The sequence below is a fragment of the Rhinolophus hipposideros genome (genome assembly GCF_964194185.1).
Source record: "Rhinolophus hipposideros genome assembly, chromosome: 22".
Lineage (NCBI taxonomy): Eukaryota > Metazoa > Chordata > Mammalia > Chiroptera > Rhinolophidae > Rhinolophus > Rhinolophus hipposideros.
Window position 1 is genome coordinate 37,963,149 of NC_138068.1, and position 22,757 is coordinate 37,985,905.

General features: G+C 41.1%; 1 protein-coding gene across 1 annotated transcript in view; it reads right to left on the minus strand.

Moving 5' to 3' along the window:
- BFSP1 (beaded filament structural protein 1) overlaps positions 1–22,757 on the minus strand; it is an 88,563-nt gene that overhangs the window by 1,356 nt on the left and 64,450 nt on the right. The window contains exons 5-7 of the mRNA XM_081034543.1: positions 20,178–20,285; positions 2,833–3,053; positions 746–831 (exon numbers count right to left, since the gene is read on the minus strand). Of these exons, the coding sequence (XP_080890669.1) occupies positions 746–831; positions 2,833–3,053; positions 20,178–20,285 (415 nt within the window). The remainder of the gene's footprint in view (positions 1–745; positions 832–2,832; positions 3,054–20,177; positions 20,286–22,757) is intronic.

The window sequence follows — 22,757 nt, forward strand, 5'->3', positions numbered from 1 at the left end:
AAAGGCACTTGACCCCTCTGGGCTTGCAGAGGGGAGGAAAGACACTGCTTATTCTGATACTCACAGTTCCCATCCCCCTGGGTACAACTTACATGATTCTATTGCAATAATACTTGGTGGGAGCAACAGTTCCGTCCCACCCCAACCCCCTGCTGAGCTCACGGTGGCTACTTGGATCCATAGACTAGATGATGGAAACCCATTCCACGAGGTCATTCCCTCCTTGGACTTCCCAAAAGGAGAGATGGCAGAGCTCTGACATGTTCAGAATGGCTTCAGGCATGGGAATCATATCAATCCACAGTTGCTTGTTCCACATGCATCCCAAGCTAAATAAATATGTCCGCCCCTGATCAACATCCATTTCCTCCTGGGTAAAAAGGGGAAGTGATGCTATTAAATTCAGAACTAACAGAAGCCTACTGTTCCTAAGGCCAAATTTATTTCTTCACACTAGCTAAAAGGAAAACTAAAAAGTTTAAGAAAGCATACAAAATCTAACCCTGCATCACCTAGGAGGATTTTCTGCTTCATTCACGTGTGATTTTTTTTTTAACTTTTTCATCCCAAAAATCTCAATCCCCTCTCTCCGTTAACCAGAGGACTAAGACAGACAAGTCCCTTAATTTTTTTCCATTTTTTTCATTAAAGTTTATTGGGTGACAACTTTTTTTTTTTTTAATTAAAATTTTTTCCATTTTTTTGAGGACAGAAAACAGCAGAAGCCGGATTTGAGGAGCGTTACCTTTCCCGCTGGGTCGAGGGCTGAAAGAGGCTCCATGGCATGGGGTGAACAGAGCAACAGGAGTTTCAACGAAGGTGGAGCTCAGCCTGGCAGAAAGAATCAGAAAGAGTTGGTCACCATCTTTAATTCATCAAGCCAAACAGATGGTTGGGGGATAACAGTCACCCTCCAATTACGAGCAAAAATGAGAAAAGCTTTCTCTAGATCAAACTGCTCATGAACCATATATATATTTACACACTGGATGAGGATGTAAGGGGCATAATCATTTCTTTGAGCTCAAGTCATAAACTGTGAAACACACTTATAGAAAAACTGTAAAGTGGGGATTGCTTAATGTCAAAATGCCACTTCTCTGTTGAACAGGGTTTTTGCATTGTTTTTTATTTATTTATGTATTTATGTATTTATTTATTTATTTATTTATTTAGGTGACAATTGTTAGTGAAATTACATAGATTTCAAGTGTTGTATTGTTTTTTAATAAAAGAGTGGCCAGCCCAAACTGAGGTATTGAGGGCAACTAGAATATGACATCTCCAACTTGTTTTTTAAAAATAATATGCCTGATATATAAGTAGAGAGAGACAAAAGATAAAGCAATTTAGACAAAACGTAAATAGCTGGTGAATCTGAGTAAACAGCATTCAGGAGTTCCTTGTTCTATGCTTGCAACATTTCTATCAATTTGAAATCAGTGTATTAAAATGAGAAGTTATACACAAACCAATGGAAGAGGAATCCAGTTACCTTTCCATGAAGCCCTGCCTACAAAACAAAAATTTTCACAAGAACATTTAATGCCAATTCAAGAGTATTTTTACTAATGTGCACAAAAGCATTCACTGTGACAAATATGTAATTTGGAATTATGCATGATACATTGACCATAACTAGAGGAGAAAAAAAGAAAATTTTGCTTTTTCTGTTAAACATTCAAATACTTGCAGCCAAGATAGAATACCCAGTGGAAAAGAAAGAACTTCTTCTTGTGGGGTACTCCTGGGTGCTCCTTTTTAAATTCAATCTAGACCTAAAACATTAGCAAGAATGAATCGAAGAATCACAACTTAATAAAGAATCAGAGTCCTTACATGAGGTGGCTGTCTCTACTCTGCTGTCTGATAATAAGTACAGATATGGATACCCACAGAGTCATAGACATAGGTGATTCGATGTAGGTGTCGATACAAATAATGCAGCTGTAGGTACAGGTGCACATGTATATGATGCAGGTGTAGGTGTAGATGTAGATATTGCAGATGTAGGCTGTGTATGGGTGGAGATGTAGGTGTAGGTGTGGATGACATAGATGTAGACATGAATAACATAGGTATAAGTGTAGATAATATAGATAAAGATGTAAATAATGCAGTTGTAGGTGTAGAGGTACATGTAGATGTAGGTGTAGATAAAGTGATTGTAGATGACATAGATGCGGATGATGTAGGTATAGGTGTAGATGAAACAGACAATGTAAATGCAGGCATAGATGTACACGTACATGTACATGATATAGATACACATGTAGGTGTAAGTGTAGACAGAGATGATGTAGGTGTAGGTAAGGGTATAGATGTAGATGATGAGATGGAGATAGAGATAGAGATAGAGATCAGGCAGCAGCAGTAACAACACCAACACCTTGGAGCACTGGTCCAGTACCAGGTACTGCACAGGGCACCTCACCTGCAGCGTCTCATTAAATACTCCTGATCTTCCTACCTGCTGAGACAGTTATGTCCCCAGAGACAGGTGAGCAAAAAGTAGCCTTGAAGCCTTTTCCAATCACCAAACTCAAAACTTCAAACATTCCCACCATCACCCCCATTGCCATTCCCCTCTTCCCTGACATAATCTCCCCCATAGCACTTGTTATAGGTCATACTCCCTGTTACAAATTCATTCACCATTTGTCTCCCTCACTAGTATTCAAGCTCCATGAGGTCATAGATTTTTGTGTTTCATTCCCTGCCACATCTCACTGCTTAAAACTGGCACACGGGAGGCCAAAGATTTGTGGAATAAGTAAGTGAGCAGCATGGCGATAGAGGCACTCTCTCAACTGTGCCCCTCTGTGACCACACCTATTGCCTTCATTCTCTATCATCCGATGATACCGGTCCAGTTCGTTCTTTAGGGTTTGCTGGGCGACAACCAGCTGCCGACAATCATAGGAAGACTTCTCCAGGCTCCTCTCGGTCTCTTCAATCTCCTTCCGCAGGGTTTCAATCTGTTCATTATAGAGCTGAATCTCATCATCATCACACTTGTTGGCGTCTTTAATAGCTTGCTCCAGTGTTGCTGTCTGTGGGCAAAGACATAGCTGTAAGAAAACCTATCGTACCATCTCCCTTAAGACCCACACTTGGGTGAGAAAATCTGGACTCAGCATGTCAAGTTTTGTTTTGTTTGTGTTTCTGTCAGCAATGGAATCACTTTTGAATCCTTAACCTATAGAGTAATGTGAAAACTGAGCTCCTTCTTCTTATACTTGCATCAGCACCCTCTGAAATCAGCCTTTGACAGAACCCCCCCCCAAAGGCAGTCTGAAGATGACAACCCCACAAAATAAAAAGAAGACTGCTGTCCATGGGATAAAATGTACAATTCAAATAAAGTATACTCTTCACACATTGAGTTAGCATAAATCTGATAGCCAAAAAATAAGTGAAAATAACACATACTAAATAGATGAGATGCTATTTTTACTGAAATAATTGAGGGGGAAGAGTTTCCTTGTTCTCATTTAATAATATGGTGCTCTAATTTTTCTTCTGATTTCTGACCCGTAACTACATATATGTTTTGGTAGCTAAAATGTGCGTGTGTTATGTGTATGCATACGTGTGCACACTTGTGTATACATAAAATAACTTCAGGCAAACACTATTTATTATTAATTCAGGAGAAGTAAAAATTAGGGTTGGAAAATAGAAAGAAGTGGCCTCATATTCACTTTAAAACCTTCTGCACTGCACAAAGAGCCAAAAGTATACTTATTTGCAAGCTTAGTATTTGTAGTCATGACTCTTTTACAATCTCATTTTCCCAAGAAGAAAAGAATCCAACATGCACTATCTGTCCTCAAAAACAAATAAAACAAACAAACAGCACTAGAACAGCACTTCTCAAACTGCAATGTGTGTTCCTTGGAACACTCTGAGAATGTTAAGCTACAGATCCTGACTCAGTAGGTATGGCATGGGGCCAGAGATTCTGCATTTCTAACCATCTCCCACATGATGGCGCTAGTCTCTGGACCACACTGAATCACGAGGGGCTAGACAGGTATCTAAATTCAACTTCGTGTACGTCCACTACAGAGCATTCCATTCAAGCAGATAAATATATATTTGGACAATCTAGAGGATGATTATTCCCATGACAGCTCGATTCTTCACTTTATATATAGATGTGGTCTGGAAATAGTGAAGCTCCCTTAGTGATGATATTTGAAAACCGACCTTACAGGAATGTATCTGTTGCATCAGGAAGGAAGGAAGAGAAAAGAAGGGAAGAAGAGAGGGAATGGGGAGGGGGGAAGAGGGAGGAGTGAGGAGAGAGGAGCGAGGGACTGAAGGAAGGAGGGAAGGAAGGAAGCTAAGAAGGAAGCAAGAAAGGAGGGAGGGAAAGAGGTAGGAAAGAAGGGAGAGAGGAAAAGAGGGAGGAGGGGTACATGCACTATACACTTTGGGAAGATCTCTACCAGGTTTCCCCAAAAATAAGACCTACCCTGAAAATAACCCCAGTTAAGATCATCAGCCAGACAGATGCATTTAGCACATTATGATGAAGATGACATGACTGAATTTGAATAAATGTAGATTGCTGTACATGAAAAAATAAGACATACTCTGAAAATACGCCCTAATGCATCTTTTGGAGCAAAAATTAATATAAGACCCAGTCATATTTTGGGGGAAATATGGAATAAGACCTGGTCTTATTTTCGGGGAAACATGGTACCAGCCCATATCATCCCCTTGTCTGATGATTGTGCCATCTCATTCAGAGAAGAGATCCAGCGGTGGTGTGACCCCACTCTCCTGACCGGAGCCATAGAAACAGGGCTGGGCCTAACTCATATTTCCTCTCCTGGGAATTTAGAAAAGGATCTCAGAAATAGCAGTGAGTTGGGGGTAGCTTCATATAAACTTGGGGTCTCAGGCCGCCATTTGGGAGTCACAATCTTTTATAATGTGTATGGAGAAGCTGAGAAAGGCAATTATTCAAAAAGGCAGAGAAATGAAGCTGAAGGGCAAAGACAAACAGAGGTGAGAGTGACTGAGAAAAGAAGACAATGATAAAGTGAGCTGCTGCCTCAGATCTGGGTTCCTACCACACACCGTGCTCTCAGATTTCATCAACTGCATTTTATATTCTGCTCCTTTGGTGGGGGGAAAAGGAGAGCTGTCATAAAAATGGCAGCATTAGGTGAGGTTCTTGAAATCTCCCCTGGAATTTACAATAAATTGAACAACTATAATTCCACAAAGGACTCCCTGCACAGCAGACAGGCAAGACTAGAAGACGCGCAATTGAAATCATCTAAAGGTGGACAAATTGGGCAAGTGAGGGAGGAGGAAAGGAGGAAGTGCGGAGACACGGGCTGTGTGGGTGCAGAACACAGACCAGAGGTCAGAGCTCTGAGCTCCCTGCATTCCAGAGCTACCACAGTCATCAGAAAGGGAAGACTTCGAACTGCTAGTGCTCTGCTTATGGCCCACAGTCACAACTGACAGATCAGCAAATTACACTGCTAAACCCAACGCTCAGAGCAGAGACCTCAATCTCGGAGCAAAGACTGAGGGAAGAAGGATGAAAATGGTAGTTTAAGCACTCACTGCCAAGCAGAGAATGGAAGTCATAGGCACAGAGCCTAGCTGCCCCCTCCCTACCCTTCCAGAGCTCGCCCCACTCCCACCTTCCCAGTGCTAGAAGTGGAAAGGTAGCAGTGTCAGATCAAAAGAACAGAACATTTGCAGTTCTGAGAACTGCAGCCTGTGGCCACGAACTCACAGCCCAACTAGTTCCAGAGAAGGGGAGGGAGCCTTGGGTGCAGGACTGGCTGTGCTAGTGGTTGCTGCCATTGCTCTGGGCCACCTCTCACAACCTACCCCGCCACTGTCCCCACCTATCTAGGTGGATCCCTGCAGGAGTAAACAGAGGCACTGAAACACACAGGCTCTGAAACTGGTGCAGGAAGAGCTTTGTAAATTCAGAAGCTCTCTACATCCCCCCCCCCAGAGGCAGTGTCCTATGACCCAGGCAACCTGTTAACAGAAGCCCGCCTTCCAGGGAATCCCCCCATTGTGTGAGAAGCCAGAACAATGCAGACAAAATATAACACTATATCGTGAGAGAGAAAAAAAGGCTGTAGTCAGAGAGAAAATAAAACATTCTGCCAGCACAATAAAAGACCTCTTCCTATCAACATGTTGCAGAACCCACTCCTATAGATGTCTAGAAAGGGAAATAATAATTCATTAATTGCCATGAATAACCAAAGTTACAAGAGAGCTCAAAAAGAAAACGAAAAGTCTCCAGGAAATGAACTTAAAGACATGGAAATATGTGACTTAAATGATAGGGAATTCAAGATTGTGGTTCTGAGAACACTCAATGAGATGCAAGAAAACACAGACAGGCAGTTTAATGAACTCAGAAACACAATCAAAGAACAAAATGAACATTTTACCAAAGAGACTGAAATTTTATAAAATAACCAAATAGAATTTCTGGAGATTAAGAACTCAATAAAATAAATGAAGAATGAAATAGCCAGCTTAGTTAGTATAGTTGGCCAAATGGAAGAAAGAATCAGTGACATCGAAGATAGAAATCTGGAAATAATATTAATGGAAGAAGAGAGAGACTTGAGACTCAAAAGACATGAAAGAACTCTACAAGAACTTTCTGACTCCATCAGAAAGATGAATATAAGAATAATGGGCATACCAGAAGGAGAAGAAAGGAAGAAGGGAACAGAGAGTATATTCAAACAAATAGTCAACGAGAACTTCCCAAACATATGGAAAGAACTGGATCCTCAAATTCAAGAAGGAAATATAACACCTAATTACCTCAATCCCAACAGGCCTTCTACAAGGCACATTGTATTGAAGCTGTCAAAAATTAACAACAAAGAAAGAATCCTCAAGGCAGCCAAGGAAAAGAAGATGGTAACCTGCATAGGAAAGCCCATTCGATTATCATCAGATTTTTCAGCAAAAACTCTATAGTCCAGAAGGCAGTGGAATAAAATATTCAAACTACTGAAATAAAGAAATTATGAGCCAAGAATAATATATCCAGCAAAGATATCCTTTAGATATGAAAGAGGAATAAAGACGTTTCCAGACATACAGAAGTTGAAGGAATTTTCTAACACACAAACTGCATTACAAGAAATACTGAAGGAGGTATTCGACCTAAAAAAAAAAAAAATCAAAAGACTACAAAACAATGAGTAGTATTACAAACAGACAGAAGCAGGAAATGGCAACCCCTACCACAAATAAACTTAAACATAACATACAGGGTAAAGAAAGGTCAAAAAAATCCTTAAAAAAAGGAAAAAGACAACTTGCTACTGCAGCGCAGAAATCAACTCACAGCATAAATAGGGATAATTTATGACAACAGAAACTTAAAGGGGTAAGAGTAAAGGTCTGAACCGGCACAAGGGAATGGAGAAAGTAAGCGTGTTGAAGAAAATGGAATATTCTAAATATGAAACTTTCTTTTACACAAAATTAATGATAACCACTCAAAAAACATCCAGAACTGAAATATGTAACATAAAAAAAGAAGAAACAGAGGTAAAAATCACAGAATAACATCAAACTGAAATAACAGACAGCAACAAAAAGGCAAAGAAACAATGCAGACACCATCATACCAGAAAAACAAGATAGAATGATAGGAAATTCTCATGTATCAATAATCAACCTAACTTTAAAATGGACTGCACTCACCAACAAAAAGGCACAGAGCAGCAGATTGGATCAAAAAACTAAACCCAACCATATGCTACCTCCAACAGACACCTCTCAGCTACAAGGACAAATATAGACTCAAAGTGAAAGGGTGGAAACTGACACTCCAAGCAAATAGTACCCAGAGAAAATCAGGTGTAGCCATAATGATATCAGATGAAACAGACTTCAGGGTGAAAAAGGTAACAAGACACAGGATGGACATTTCATAGTGATGAAGGGGGTTATATAACAAGAAGACATAACTGTCATTAATATTAATGCCCCCAATCAGGGAGCACCGAAATATACCAAGCAACTACTAACAGAACTAAAGGGAGAAATTGACCAAAACACAATTATATTAGGGGATCTAAATACATCGTTGACAACTATGGTTAGATCATCCAAACAGAAAATAAAAAATGGTTTCCAGCATATAAATCCCTCACATTCTTGGTTAAGTTTATTCCTAGGTATTTTATTCTTTTTGCTAAAATTGCAAAGGGAATTGTTTTTTGTATTTCTTTTCCTAAGATTTCATTGTTAGTATATAGGAATGCAATGGACTTTTGTATGTTGATTTTGTAGCTGGCAACTTTACTGTATTCATTGATTGTGGTATATATACATAATGGAATACTATTCGGCAGTAAGAAAAGATGATATAGGAACATTTGTGACAACATGGATGGATCTTGAGAGTATAACGCTAAGCGAAATAAGTCAGAAAGAAAAAGCAGAGCACCATATGATTTCACTGATATGTGGTATATAAACCAAAAACAACAAAAGAACAAGACAAACAAATGAGAAACAAGAACTCATAGACACAGACAATAGTTTAGTGGTTACCAGAGGGTAAGGGGGGTGGGGGCAGGGAGATGAGGGTAAGGGGGATCAAATATATGGTGATGGAAGAGGAACTGACTCTGGGTGGTGAACACACAATGGGATTTATAGATGATGTAATACAGAATTGTACACCTGAAATCTATGTAATTTCACTAACATTTGTCACCCCAATAAATTTTTTTAAAAAAGAAAAAAAGTGAAATAGCAGCCCTAAATGACATGTTAGATGAAATGGACATAACTGACATTTATAGAGTATTTCATCCTAAAACATCAAACTATACATTTTTTTCTAGTGTACATGGAACATTCTCAAGGATAGACCATATATTGGGACACAAAATCAGCCTCAGCAAATTTAAGAAGATTGAAATCATACCAAGCATATTCTCTGATCACAAAGCTTTGAAATTGGATATCAACTGCAAAAAGAAAGCAGGAAAAAACACAAATACATGGAGATTAAACAACATACTTTTAAAGAACGACTGGGTCAAAGAAGTAATTAGAGGAGAGCTCAAAAGATACATAGAAACAAATGACAATGAAAATACATCCTACCAAAATTTTTGGGATGCCGCGAAAGCAGTTTTAAGAGGGAAATTTATATCATTACAGGCCTATCTCAAGAAACAAGAAATATCCCAAATAAATAACCTCATGTTACACCTTAAACAACTAGAAAAAGAAGAACAAGCGAAACCCAAGGTCAGCAGAAGAAAGGAAATAACAAAAATCAGAGCAGAACTATTTGAAATAGAGAACAAAGAGACAATAGAAAAAATTAATGTGACAAAGAGCTGGTTCTTTGAAAAGATTAACAAAATTGACAAACGCTTGGCTAGACTCACTAAGATAAAGAGAGAGAAGATACTAATTAACAAAATCAGAAATGAAATAGGGGAAGTTATCACGGACGCCACAGAAATACAAAGGATCATCCAAGAATACTATGAAGGACTATATGCCACCAAATTCAAAAACCTAGAAGAAATGGACAAGTTCTTAGAAACATATAGCCTTCCTAGTCTGAAACAAGAAGAAATGGAAAATCTAAACAGACCGGTCACCAGTAAAGAAATTGAATCAGTCATCCAAAAGCTCCCCAAAGCAAAAGTCCGGGACCAGATGGCTTCACTAGTGAATTCTACCAAACCTTCAAAAAGGATCTAATGCCAATCCTGCTCAAACTCTTCCAAAAAACTGAAGAAAAGACAGTACTCCCTAACTCATTTTATGAGGCCAACATTACCCTGATACCAAAACCTGGTAAGGACAACACAAAAAAAGAAAACTACAGACCAATATCTCTGATGAATACAGATGCAAAAATCCTAAACAAAATTCTAGCCAATCGAATACAACAATGCATTAAAAAGATTATTCATCACGACCAAGTGGGGTTCATCCCAGGGGCACAAGGAGGGTTCAACATCCGCAAATCCATCAATGTAATACATCACATAAACAAAATAAAGGACAAAAATCATATGATTATGTCAATTGGTGCAGAAAAAGCATTTGACAAGATACAACATCCATTTATGATTAAAACACTTAATAAAATAGAAGGAAAATACCTGAACATAAGGCCATATATGAAAGCAACCATGAGAAAAAAGAACAATGCTGGAGGTATCACACTCCCTGACTTTAGCTTGTACTACAGGGCTACAATAATCAAACTGTGTGGTATTGGCAGAAATATAGACACGGAGACCAATGGAATAGAATTGTGAACCCAGAAAAAGAAACCCATAAATATGGACAGATAATTGTCTACAAAGAAGCCAAAAACATACAACTTAGAAAAGGCAGCCTTTTCAGTAAAAGGTTCTGAGAAAATTGGAAAGCTACATGCAAAAGAATGAAACAAGATTGCTATCTATCACTGTGTACCAAAATTAACTCAAAATGGATCAAAGACTTAAACATAAAATATGAAACAATAAACTGCATAGAAGAAAACATAGGTACTATGCTTATGGACCTTGGGTTCAAAGAGCATTTTATGAATTTGACCCTAAAGGCAAGGGAAATAAAAGCTAAAATAAATAAATGGGACTATGTCAAACTAAAAAGCTTCTGCACAGCAAAAGAAACAAACAACAAAATAAAGAGGCAACCAACCGAATGGAAGAACATTTTTGCAAACAACACCTCCTATAAAGGGCTAATATTCAAAATATATAAGGAACTCATACAACTCAACAACAACCAAAAAACAAACAATCCAATTAAAAAATGGGCAGAGGACCTGAACAGACATTTCTCCAAAGAGGACTTACAAATGGCAAATAGACATATGAAAAAATGCTCAACATCACTAATTATCAGAAAAATGCAAATAAAAACCACAATGAGATATCACCTCACCCCAGTCAGAATGACTATCATCAACAAGACAAATAGAAACAAGTGTTGGAGAGGCTGTGGAGAAAAAGGAACCCTCATACACCGTTGGTGGGAATGCAGACTGGTGCAGCCGCTATGGAAGGCAGTGTGAAGGTTCCTCAAAAAATTACAAATAGAATTACCATATGACCCAGCAATCCCTCTCCTGACCCAAAAAATTTGAAATCATTTATACATAAAGACACGTGTGCTCCAATGTTCATTGCAGCTTTGTTTACGGTGGCCAAGACATGGAAACAACCAAAATGTCCTTCGATAGATGAATGGATAAAGAAGTTGTGGTATATATACACAATGGAATACTATTCGGCATTAAGGAAAGATGATATAGGAACATTTGTGACAACATGGATGGATCTTGAGAGTATAATGCTAAGCGAAATAAGTCAGACAGAAAAAGCAGAGAACCCTATGATTTCACTGATATGTGGTATATAAACCAAAAACAAGACAAATAAATGAGAAACAAAAACTCATAGACACAGACAATAGTTTAGTGGTTACCAGAGGGTAAGGGCGGTGGGGGGAGAGAGATGAGGATAAAAGGGATCAAATATATGGTGATGGAAGGAGAACTGACTGGGTGGTGAACACACAATGGGATTTATAGATGATGTAATACAGAATTGTACACCTGAAATTGTGTAATTTCATTAACAATTGTTACCCCAATAAATAAATTTAAAAAAAAATCAGACAAAGATATTACAAAAAAAGAAAACTACAGGCTGATATCCCTAATGAATACAGATGCAAAAATCCTCAACAAAATGTTAGCGAACAGAATTCTGCAAGACATTAAAAAGATCATACACTATGAGCAAGTGGGATTCATCTCAGTATGCAACGTTGGCTCAATATCCACAAATCAATTAATGTGATATACCACATTAACAAAATAAAAAATAAAAATCACCTGATCATACCAATAGATGCAGAAAAAGCATTTGACAAAATCCAGCAGCCATTTACGATAAAAACTCTTAAGAAAGTGCGAATAGAGGGACCATATCTCAACATAATAAAGGCCATATATGATAAACCCACAGCTGACATCATACTGAATGAAGGAAAACTAAAACCATTCCCCTTAAGGTGAGGAATAAGGCAAGGTTGCCCACTTTTTCAACTTTTATTCAACATAGTTCTGGAAGTTCTAGCCACAGCAATCAGACAAGAAAAAGAAATAAAAGGCATCCATATTGGTAGGGAGGAAGTAAAATTGTCATTATATGCCGATGACATGATACTATATATAGAGAACCCTAAACACTCCACCAAGAAACTATTAGAGCTGATAAATGAATTTAGTAAAGTAGCAGGATACAAAATTAATATTCAGAAATCAGTTGCATTTGTATATACCAGTAATAAAATATCAGAAGGGGATATTAAGAAGACAATCCCATTTACAATTTCTTCAAAGACTATAAAATACCTGGGAATAAATTTAACCAAAGAAGTGAGAGATCTGTACTCAAAAAATTATAAGTCACTGAAGAGAGAAATTAAAGAAGATACAAATAGATGGAAACACATACCATGTTCATGGATAGGAAGAATTAATATAGTTAAAATGTCCATATTGCCTAAGGCAATATACATATTCAACACAATTCCCATCAAACTACCAAGGACATTTTTCACAGAAACAGAACATATAACCCTAAAATTTATATGGGACCATAAAAGATCCCAGATAGCCTCGGCAATCTTGAGAAATAAGAACAAAGTGGGAGGTATAACGATACCTGACATCAAATTATACTACAAGGCTATGGTAATCAAAACAGCATGGTACTGGCATAAAAATAGACACATAGATCAATGGAACAGAATAGAGAGCCGGAAATAAATCTATGCCTATATGGTCATTTAATCTATGACAATGGAAGCAAGAACTTATGGTGGGGTAAAGACAGTCTATTCAATAAATGGTACTGGGAAACTTGGACAGACACATGCAAAAAAAAATGAAGCTGGACCACCTCCTTACACTATATACAAGAATAAATTTAAAATGGCTTAAAGATTTAAATATAAGATCTGAAACCATAAAATTCCTAGAAGAAAATATAGGAAGAAACTTTACAGACGTTACTCAGAGTATGATTTTTACTGATATGTCCCCTCGGGCAAGGGAAACATGTGGGATTACATCAAACTAAAAAGTTTTTTCACAGCAAAGGAAACCATCAATAAAACAAAAAGAGATCCTACTGCATGGGAGAAGATATTTGCCAATGATATATCCAACAGGGATTAATATCCAAAATTTATAAAAAACTCACTCAACTCAACTCCAAAAAAACAAACAACCCAATTAAAAAATGGGCAGAGGACATGAAGAGACATTTTTCTAAAAAGGACATACAGAAGGCAAACAGACATATGAAAAAATGCTCAACCTCACTAACCATTACAGAAATGCAAATAAAAACCACAATGAGATACCACCTCACCCCAGTCAAAATGACTATATCAATAAATCAACAAACAACAAGTGCTGGCGCAGATGTGGAGAAAAGGGAATGCTTGTGCACTGTTGGTTGGATTGCAGATTGGTGCAGCCACTATGGAAATCAATATGGAGGTATCTCAAAAATCTGAAAAATGGAACTACCTTATGATTCAGCAATCCCACTCCTAGGTATCTATCCGAAGAAATCCAAAACTCTAATTCAAAAAAATGTTTGCACTCCTATGTTTCTTGCAGCACTATACACAAAAGCCAAGACATGGAAATAACCAAAATGTCCATTGGTAGATGACTGGATTAAGAAACGGTGGTACATTTATACAATGGAGTATTACGCAGCCATAAAGAAGAAAGAAATCTTACCATTTGCAACAACATAGATGGACCTTCAGAACATTACATTAAGTGAAATAAGTCAGACAGAGAAAGACAAATACCATATGATCTCACTTATATGTGGAATCTAAAGAATTGAATAAATGAACAAACTAATCAGAAACAGTCTTAAAGATATAGAGAAAAAACTGAGGTTTGCTAGATGGGAGGGGGTGGGGATGAGGGAGAAGGTGAGGGGATTAGAAAGCACAATCGGTAACCACAAGATTCCATGGGGATATGAAAGGCAGTTTGGGGAATATAATCTATAAGGTTGTAAAGATTTGGTAGGGTATCTGATGGACATCTGTCTTATTAGGGAGACCACTTCAGAGATGATGTAGGTGCCTGACCACTGCAGTGTATACCTGAAGCTGAACAATAATGAATGATAATAAATGTCACATATATATATGGTCACAGGAAGTGGAGCACAGCATGAGGAATAGAGACAGTGGAAATGTAACAACTGTTTGCGATGTCAGAGGGGTAGTAGATTGGGGGCGGGGAGTTACCACATTGTGAGGGGTATAAACGTCTAACTAGTACACTGTTTCGTACACCTGAAACTAATAATAATTTAAAAAACTAGTTATTTTTACAGTGGAGGAACCTGACTGACAGCACCTTAACCAAGCGATCCAAGTCACATCACCAGCACGAAGCTCCCTGATAAGATGCAGTGTGAACTCATCACTTGTGTGGTGTTCCTGCCACAAATGCATAGACTCAATCTAATCCTGAGAAAACATCAGGGAAGCCCAGAAGGAGGGGCATTGCACAAAATAACTGGCCATCAAGGTCATGAAAGATAAAGAAAGACAGGAACTGTCCCAGATTGGAAGAGACTAAGGAGACAAAATGCCTAAAAGCAAGTAGGATCCAGGACCAGATAAAATGTTAGTGGGCTAATGAGTGAAATTTTAATCCAGTATATTACTAGGACAGTGCATCATTAACCTTCTGGTTTTCATCATTATACTGTGGTTATTAGTCATTAGTTGTGAACATTTAGGGAAGCTGGGTGAAGAATATGTAGGAAACCTCTGGGCTATTTTTGTAACTTTTTAGCAGTCTAAAATTATTTCGAAATAAAACCAAAGAGTGTCCTTTCAGCTTAAGCTAGTTTGATCAGGTTTCCCTCCTCACAAAAGAAAAAAAAAATCTCCATTTAAACAGTTACCTGTAATGTCAAATGCAGAGGCACACCCACTAATTCCTGGTGTGCAGCCCCGTATTCTTACGCACACCAGTGTTCATACATACTAGGAAATGTTTCCAAGAAATGGGAATTGTAAAGGCTCTAATCTTAAGAGACAAGAAGCCATCCAGGAATGGATGAATCCCAAAGTCAGACTCTCCTTTTCTACGGAGCAGTCCTGAGAACTAAGCCTGCAGGATACTGGCTGGCATGGCTGGGGTCCAGAGCAGAGGCCAGCAATCCCAGTGTCAACAGGCAGCAGAGAGACTGTGAAAGATAAACATAACTGCCTTGTATCAAAGCTTAGCTTTCTCCCTTGTGTATAGGAAAGAGCTGGTGCCCACAACACCCAGATTTTAAAAGTATGAATATTCCACAAAGTTCAAGGGGGAAGAAAAGAGATGGAGGGGAACCTATAGGTTACAAGAAACCTAAGAGCCACATAAACAATTTATAATGTGTGGACCTTATTTGGATCCCAATTCAAACTTTAAAGAAATTTTGGAAAAGACAACACTGTCTGATGCCATTTATATGACAATCTGGAAAAGACAAAACTAGAGGGATAGAAAACAGATTCAATGGTTGCCAGGGCTCAGGGGAGGTGGGGGACAGTGTGACCACAAAGGGGCAGAGGGAATTTTGGGGAGAGGGGGCCTGTCCCATATCTTGATTATCGGTGTGATTACAGCACTGTGTGCATTTGTCAAATGGATAGACTGTGCACTGAAGAGGGTGACACTATCTGTAAATATCACCTCAGTTTTAAAATTATGAGACAACTGGAAATCTGATCCCTCACTGGATATTTGGTGATATTAAAGAATTATTGTTTTTAAAGGTGAGTTAACGCTCTGCATTCTATAGAAATAACCCACATCATTTTGAGATACTTTTTGAAATATTGCTGCATAAGATGACATGATGTCCAGCATTGCTTCAGAATTATATGGGGGCTTATGAAACTATTCTCTCACTTTTATATGTTTGAAGTTTTTCAAAATAAAGGGTTAAAAAAAAGGTTATGTATGAAGAGACTCTATCATCCCCTTCAGGTATGGGTTTCCCAGCCCATAGTGGGAATAACGGCTCTGCAGAAGAGTTCTACCATTGATCAACTTATCAGCCTCACAACTACCTTACGGGGGAAATGCTGCTATTATTCCCACTTTACAAATGAGGAAACTGAGGCACACAAGCAGTAGCTTGCCCATAAATATGACAGCAGGATTCAGACCCACCTATACAGGCTCTGAGACACTTTGAGAAACAACAGACCCTCCTGCCTCAGCCTCCTTCCAGCTGCAGGGAAGCGTGCGTGCGCACGCACACACACACACACTTCAAGGCCCTGGAAAAACTCCCCATTCCCACATATAGATCCTCAGACAAGTGCCACTGGCCTGTTCTCACTAAAGACACAGGGGACTCAGTGTGTCCCCCATGAGACCCCTCCCTAATCCTATTCACTTAGCAAACTTTTAAACCATAAATAGGATAGCAAAGGGTTGTTACAAATGGGGAAATCCAAAATCAGGAATATGTCATCTATAGTCATTGGACCACCAGGGCAAGCACTACCTTTCTCATATCTCATGAGTTGGTGGTTGGTTGGTTGATGGTTGTCCTCTGATGGAGTCTGTTGGAGGATCGCCTGCCCTGGGAGGGAGGCTCCATGGTTGACTGGAAGATGCCTTCCAACCTGGGTCTGACACTCGTGCTCTGCGTGGTTCTGCATGAGTTAATCAAGATTCTACGGCATCCAGCAAAGTGCTGACCAGGTTTATAAAACTGATGCCTGTGCTGAGACAAGAAGCCACCCGGGAATGGGTGACTCCCGATGTGGACTTCTGTCCACATCAATGTGGTCTTTACAGCTCAGTAATACAAAGTATTCATCATAAGGAGAGGTGTTCAGGAAAAGTAATAAGGGCCCCACTTTCACCAGCTCAAAGGGGGCTAAGGAGACGTCTCTGCGTCAGGTGCTGTTCAGCACCAGCCTGACTGTCAGAAAATAAGACATGGACCCTAGGAGCCCACAGTCCAGCGAGGGTGGCAACTCAGTCACAAACACATGCCCAGGGTGCCATGGAGCACGGAGAGGCCCTGGGGCACTGGAGGATGTCAGAGAAGGCTTCCAGGCTGGTCCTATGTACTGAAGAGCAAAAGGGACTTCCAGAAAGAGAAGTGATGAGCAAAGGGGCAGGTACCAGGAACTGCAGGAGGGGTCAGAGAAGAAGAGGAGAAGAGGCAGCAGCCCAAAGCCAGCCCAGGGCTCCTTGGAGAAGAGCAGCTGACTGGATACTGGAGAAAGAGGCAGGTAGAAGGTGTGGACCATGCAGCAACTTGAACTTCATCCTGAGCAAAGGTGACTCTTGTGTTTCTGATTTTGCTGTTTAGATTGTCTGGTTTACATCCATCTCCCTAATGGGCTGTGAGCAGCTGAGGGCAGGAACCACATCATACTCTGAACCTCATGTGAAGCTTGGCGGTAAAGGCTGAATGAAACAGTAAGTGTGCAAGCACAGCTGTAGGGCTCGCCTTTGCACAGCAGGGGTTCACAGGTACCCAGGACAGGACAGCGCCTCACAGTGAGCCCCATCTGGAGAGTGACCTCCTGCTTTAGCCCTTTTAGGCTCCCAGACTCCTTTGGATCTAAGATCTTTTTTAAAAAGGAAATGGAAGAAATCAAGCATCTTTCACGGATTACACACTGTCGTACCCAAACCTACCACTAGATGCTGCTAAGCGACTTTAATGAGAAATGATACCTGGAATGTTCACATTTTCCAATTAATATATGATAGTTTTCACTTTCCCATCACAGAAACTCAGCCAATGCAATTTAGGGAACCAGGGGTGCCTGCCCTGTCTCTTCCACCTATGAGGAGTGCCATCCCCAAAGCAATGGGTGTGCTACGTATCCCATCCTGTGGACTAGTGTTCTCAAACTTGAGCCTGTGGAACCACTTGGGGGACTTGTTAACAGATTGCTGGGCCCCACTCTAGAGCTCCTGATTGAGTAGGTCTAGGATGGGCCCATGAATGTGCATTCCTGACAAGTTCCCAGGTGATGCTGTTGCTGCTGGTTCAGAAACCTCACTGTGAGTCCCTTGTTAAAGAGGGTTCCGAAAGCATCAGGTGCTCTAACCAAAGGCAGAACCAGCTGCCACAGACCTGACAAGTTTAAGCCCTCAGGCTACAAGGAGCTTTCCCTCCCCACCCCCCACTGGGGCCATTTTGCACTTTGGGGCCATTATTAAGTAAAACAAGGATTAGGTGAACACAAGCCCTGCAATACCATGACAGTCCATCTGATAAGCCAGACAGCTACTAAGTGCCTCATGGGCGGAAAGTGTCTACAGTGTGGAGACCGTGGGCAAAGAGATGATTCAGATCCAGGTGGGATGAAGCGGGATGGCACAAGATTTCACCACGCTTCTCAGAACAGCGCGAAATTTAAAACTGATGAGTTGTTTATTTCTGGAATTTTCTATGTATTATTTTCAGACTGCAGTTGACCGCAGGTACCTGAAACCATGGAAAGTGAAACTGCAGACAAAGGGGGAGCTACTGTATTTAATATATACCCATATATTATTATATAGGACATGATTACATACGACAATATTCTGAAACTGTTTCAATATAATTGGTTTCCTTTTAATTATATGTACTTTATTTTTATTACATGCCTTTAACTGTTTTCTGAGAAGGAGTCCAGGGACTTCACCAGGCTACCAGTAGGAGGAATGGCATAGAAGAGAAGGTGAAGCCCCCCAAATTAGAGAGAAAACAACAGCAGACTAAGACGAGTAAGTCTTTCTGCAGCAACTACAGGTGGCTACCGGTGGCCAACCAGACAGTTTTATTTCATATTCTCAGAAACTAGCTTAACCCTTTATGAAATGTTTTATGTTTATAGTCAACAAATACATATATGTATATAGAGGGAGAAACATTCTTCTGTCCTGGAACTGGAATTTACCACATCAGGCTGGGCCTTTTCATCTTTCTCAGTATCTGAGGCAGTGTTTTTCAACTTTATCACCAGGGTCACAGGAAGAACCACATTTTACATCATAAACCATGTGTATCATACAGATACACGTGTGTGTGTATATTTATTTGAACAAATATACATATATTTAAATTTATTTATTTATTTAAAACAAGGTGTCACAAAGCAAATCTTACCGTTTTACTTGCCATCCACTCTGTTACTTCTTATTCTGTCTTAGTTCAATGTTGTCAATTTCTTCTTTTTTAATTCCAGTCGATTCTACTGAATTCATTTTACAACCCAAAAATGAGTTGTAACTAGTGGTTTGGAAAACACTGGTCTCTAGGACAATGACTGAGCTTGTGTCCACTTCCCCAATCTCACACACACATGCGTGCACACACACACACACCCCTTCCCTCTATCCTTTCAGGACTTCAGAGGAAACCACATACTATCAAGTCACCAAAATGTCATACCATGGAAAGAGGATTGAGCTTTCCTGCTGAGTTTAGTTTTCAAAATAAGATCGACCCCCAAAAAGGGAGTTGGGGTATACGGAATAGTGAGCCTTCCTCTTACAAATTCTGAGCAGAGCAGATACTGACACAACTACTCTGCCCCAGGTTTGTAATGAGATTCCAAAGAGAGATTTTTTTTGGTCATGAGTAGAGAAACAGGAAGCACAGATTTGAGGAAGTATAGGATAAAAATCCCAACGGGCATCCATTTCTTATTTCTAAAAACAAGTTTAAACTGGATAAAAATGCATAAATTACGCAGACACCTTTACCCTTGTTGGGGAGAGGGTGCGAGGGGACGCTCTGAGGCGCCAGGAGTTAGTGCCACCCACTGTCTCTGTTTGCCCAGGACCTTTCTAGTTTGCATCCTGGGAAACCCCTCAGTCCAGCGTAAAGCAGGGAAGCTGGTCATTCTACTCAGAGTGCTGTTTTTGGCACTGAGCCATGGACACACAGGTGTGTTGAGTCTGTGACAATCGCTGGACTGGACACGTGTGCACTTTTCTGCATACACCTGACACTGAATAAGTGTTGTAAACCCCGGTTCACACATGTGGCTGAATGCCCAACAGGGAGTAGTGGACATGAATACTCGGGGCCTACCTGGGCCTGCAGCGCGGCTCTCTGAGCCTGCAGGACAGACAGCACCTCCTGGCCCTCCTCCTGCTGACGCTGCAGGGCGGCTGCCTCCCATTCTGTCAAGAGCTTCTCCTGCACAAAGAAGGCCACACTCAGCACTCACACAGGCTTGACATGAGAGGAAACCCGAAGAGAAAAGGGGTGAGGAATGTGTGGGGCCCTGTTATACTCTGCACATTGACATGTCCCTAGTCCTAAATTCATATGCTGAAGCCCTAACCCGCAGTGGGATAGTATTTGAAGGTGGGCCCTTTGGGTGGTAATTAGGATAGATGAGGTCATGAGAGTGGAGCCCCCAGGATGGGATTAGTGTCCTTATAAGAAAATACTAAAGAGACACCAGATCTCCTTTGTTCTCAATGTGTGTGTGTGTGTGTGTGTGTGTGTGTGTGTGTGTGTACGTGCGCTCGCGCGCTATACCAAGGAAAGGCTACCTGAGTGTTTCACACTAGGAACTGAATCTGCCGGCATCCTGATCTTGGGTTTGCAACCTCCGGAACTATGGGAAATACATATCTGTTGTTTGAGTTACCCAGGCTGTGGACGTTATTTACAGCAGACCAGCTGACTGAGAAAGACAGGCCTGCAGTGACCACTGTTAATGCTTTCTCACTTTGTCTTCAAAGTCTGAACCATAAGTGCTATGACTATGAAGTGTGGCGACAGTGTCAGCAGACCCGCATTTCAGAGCTAGTTGTGCCTGAACTCTGGACAAGGCACCTTCCCTTCTGTCAAAAGGAAAACTCAGAACACAGTCCTCACCGGGCTCTATTCTCTGTCTGTGCAGACAGCACCGGCAATCTGAACTCCAAGCCATCAACCGTGCTAAGATGTCGCTGCTGCACAAAGCAGTAGCCAAGGGGCACGAGAGAACACGGGGCCCTGGTGGGCAGCTGTACCGCCTATCAACACTCCACGGAGCATCACGGAAGGGGATCCTCCCTCAACCTTTCCACGCTCTGCAGAGCAGTCACCTGTTTCCAATTGGCCTTTCCACTATCTAGTCAAAAACATCCAAATTGCTTCACAAAAGCCTGACTGCTCAAGAGTAGTGCCTTCTGACATTGAGCACATGGCCTCACGGTCAGGCAAAATCAGAAACAATTATCCTGTTTCCCTGAAAATAAGACAATCAGCTCTAATGTGTCTTTTAGAGCAAAAACTAATATAAGACCCGGTTTTATATTATATAAGACCAGTGTCGTGTGGGGCGGCCTGTGGGGGCTCTATTCCCGCTCCCCACATAAGAACACAGGATATGGTGAAGCCAAATAGGAAGACCCACGGAGCCATAGGTAGGGGAGTCATACCGCTATAGTCTCAGTGGAGGCTGGATTCGCACGACGTGCGATCTGCTGTCCATTTTTCTGCCAAACGACCGACTCCTCTTGACTCAACTCCCCAGCACAGCCACGGCAGTTATATTAGTGGCCAATGGCTCAGTGGTTACAGCCGACGGCCAATTAGCCACAGCTGACGGCCATCTACTACCCGAGCTAGCACCTTTCCACATGAGGCCGAGATCCTGGAAACTGCACTCCTGGTTCTGTCCCCACACTCCACCCCTACAAGATCTCGCCTCACAATCTACATGACAAGCGTCTTCCAAGAGGGTCCTTTTGCCATATTAGCCTACAGGCACCTACGGACAAAAAGAAACGGTAGTCTTAGGAACCAACAATGGCAAATCCCTTCCATCTGGGAGGATACACGCTAGCTTTTTGTCCTGGGAAAGGAGGGTTGCTGCCACTGCCACCTTTCCAGGTTTGTGGTACCAGACCTTTATGGCAGTGCTTGGAGTCCCTTGCATACTTTCAACATGTAACAGAACAGGGGACCCCATAATAGGCCATAGTGAGAGCACATAGTTTCCCTGCAAAATCATCCCATCATCGGGACCTCCAATGGCCACTCAGTCACCACCCCTGGCATCAGTTGCAAATCATGAGTTAAACCGGCCCCCAATGGGGCTATCAGGTCCAACTATCCACAGTAGGGGCTTTTGACCTGCCAGGGCCAAGTCCATTGCTGCTGTTCCCCTGCTTTCAAGCATGTGGGTGCTGGCAGCAAAATGTTTCCATTTCTGCCATAGCCTGGCTTTAACAGAGTCTCACTGGTGGTAACTTGTAATTGAATGGGAGCGGCCGTTTGACGTAGCAGAGCTTTTACTGGTGTGGGTCCTCCCTTCCGTGGTCTCTCATTCTCAACAAGTCCCAGAGACGCGAGGCCCAGTCACGCCTCATGGGAGGGTGTTTTGACACCTGGAGACCTTGCTTCAAAAGGCCGTTGTAGCGTTCAATCATGCCAGCTGCTTGTGGGTTATACGGGGCATGAAACAACCATTGTACGTCCATCCTGGCAGCCCAGCGCTGCACTTCTTGCCCCGTAAAATGGGTACCCCTGTCACTTTCAATGACTTGGGGGCGCCCATAGAGGGCGCACAGCGGTGAAAGAGCGACCACTGTATGCCGCTGATCCGCAGCCTGATATGGCCAAGCAAACATCAACCCCGTAGCAGTGTCCACTGCTGTGAACGCATATATC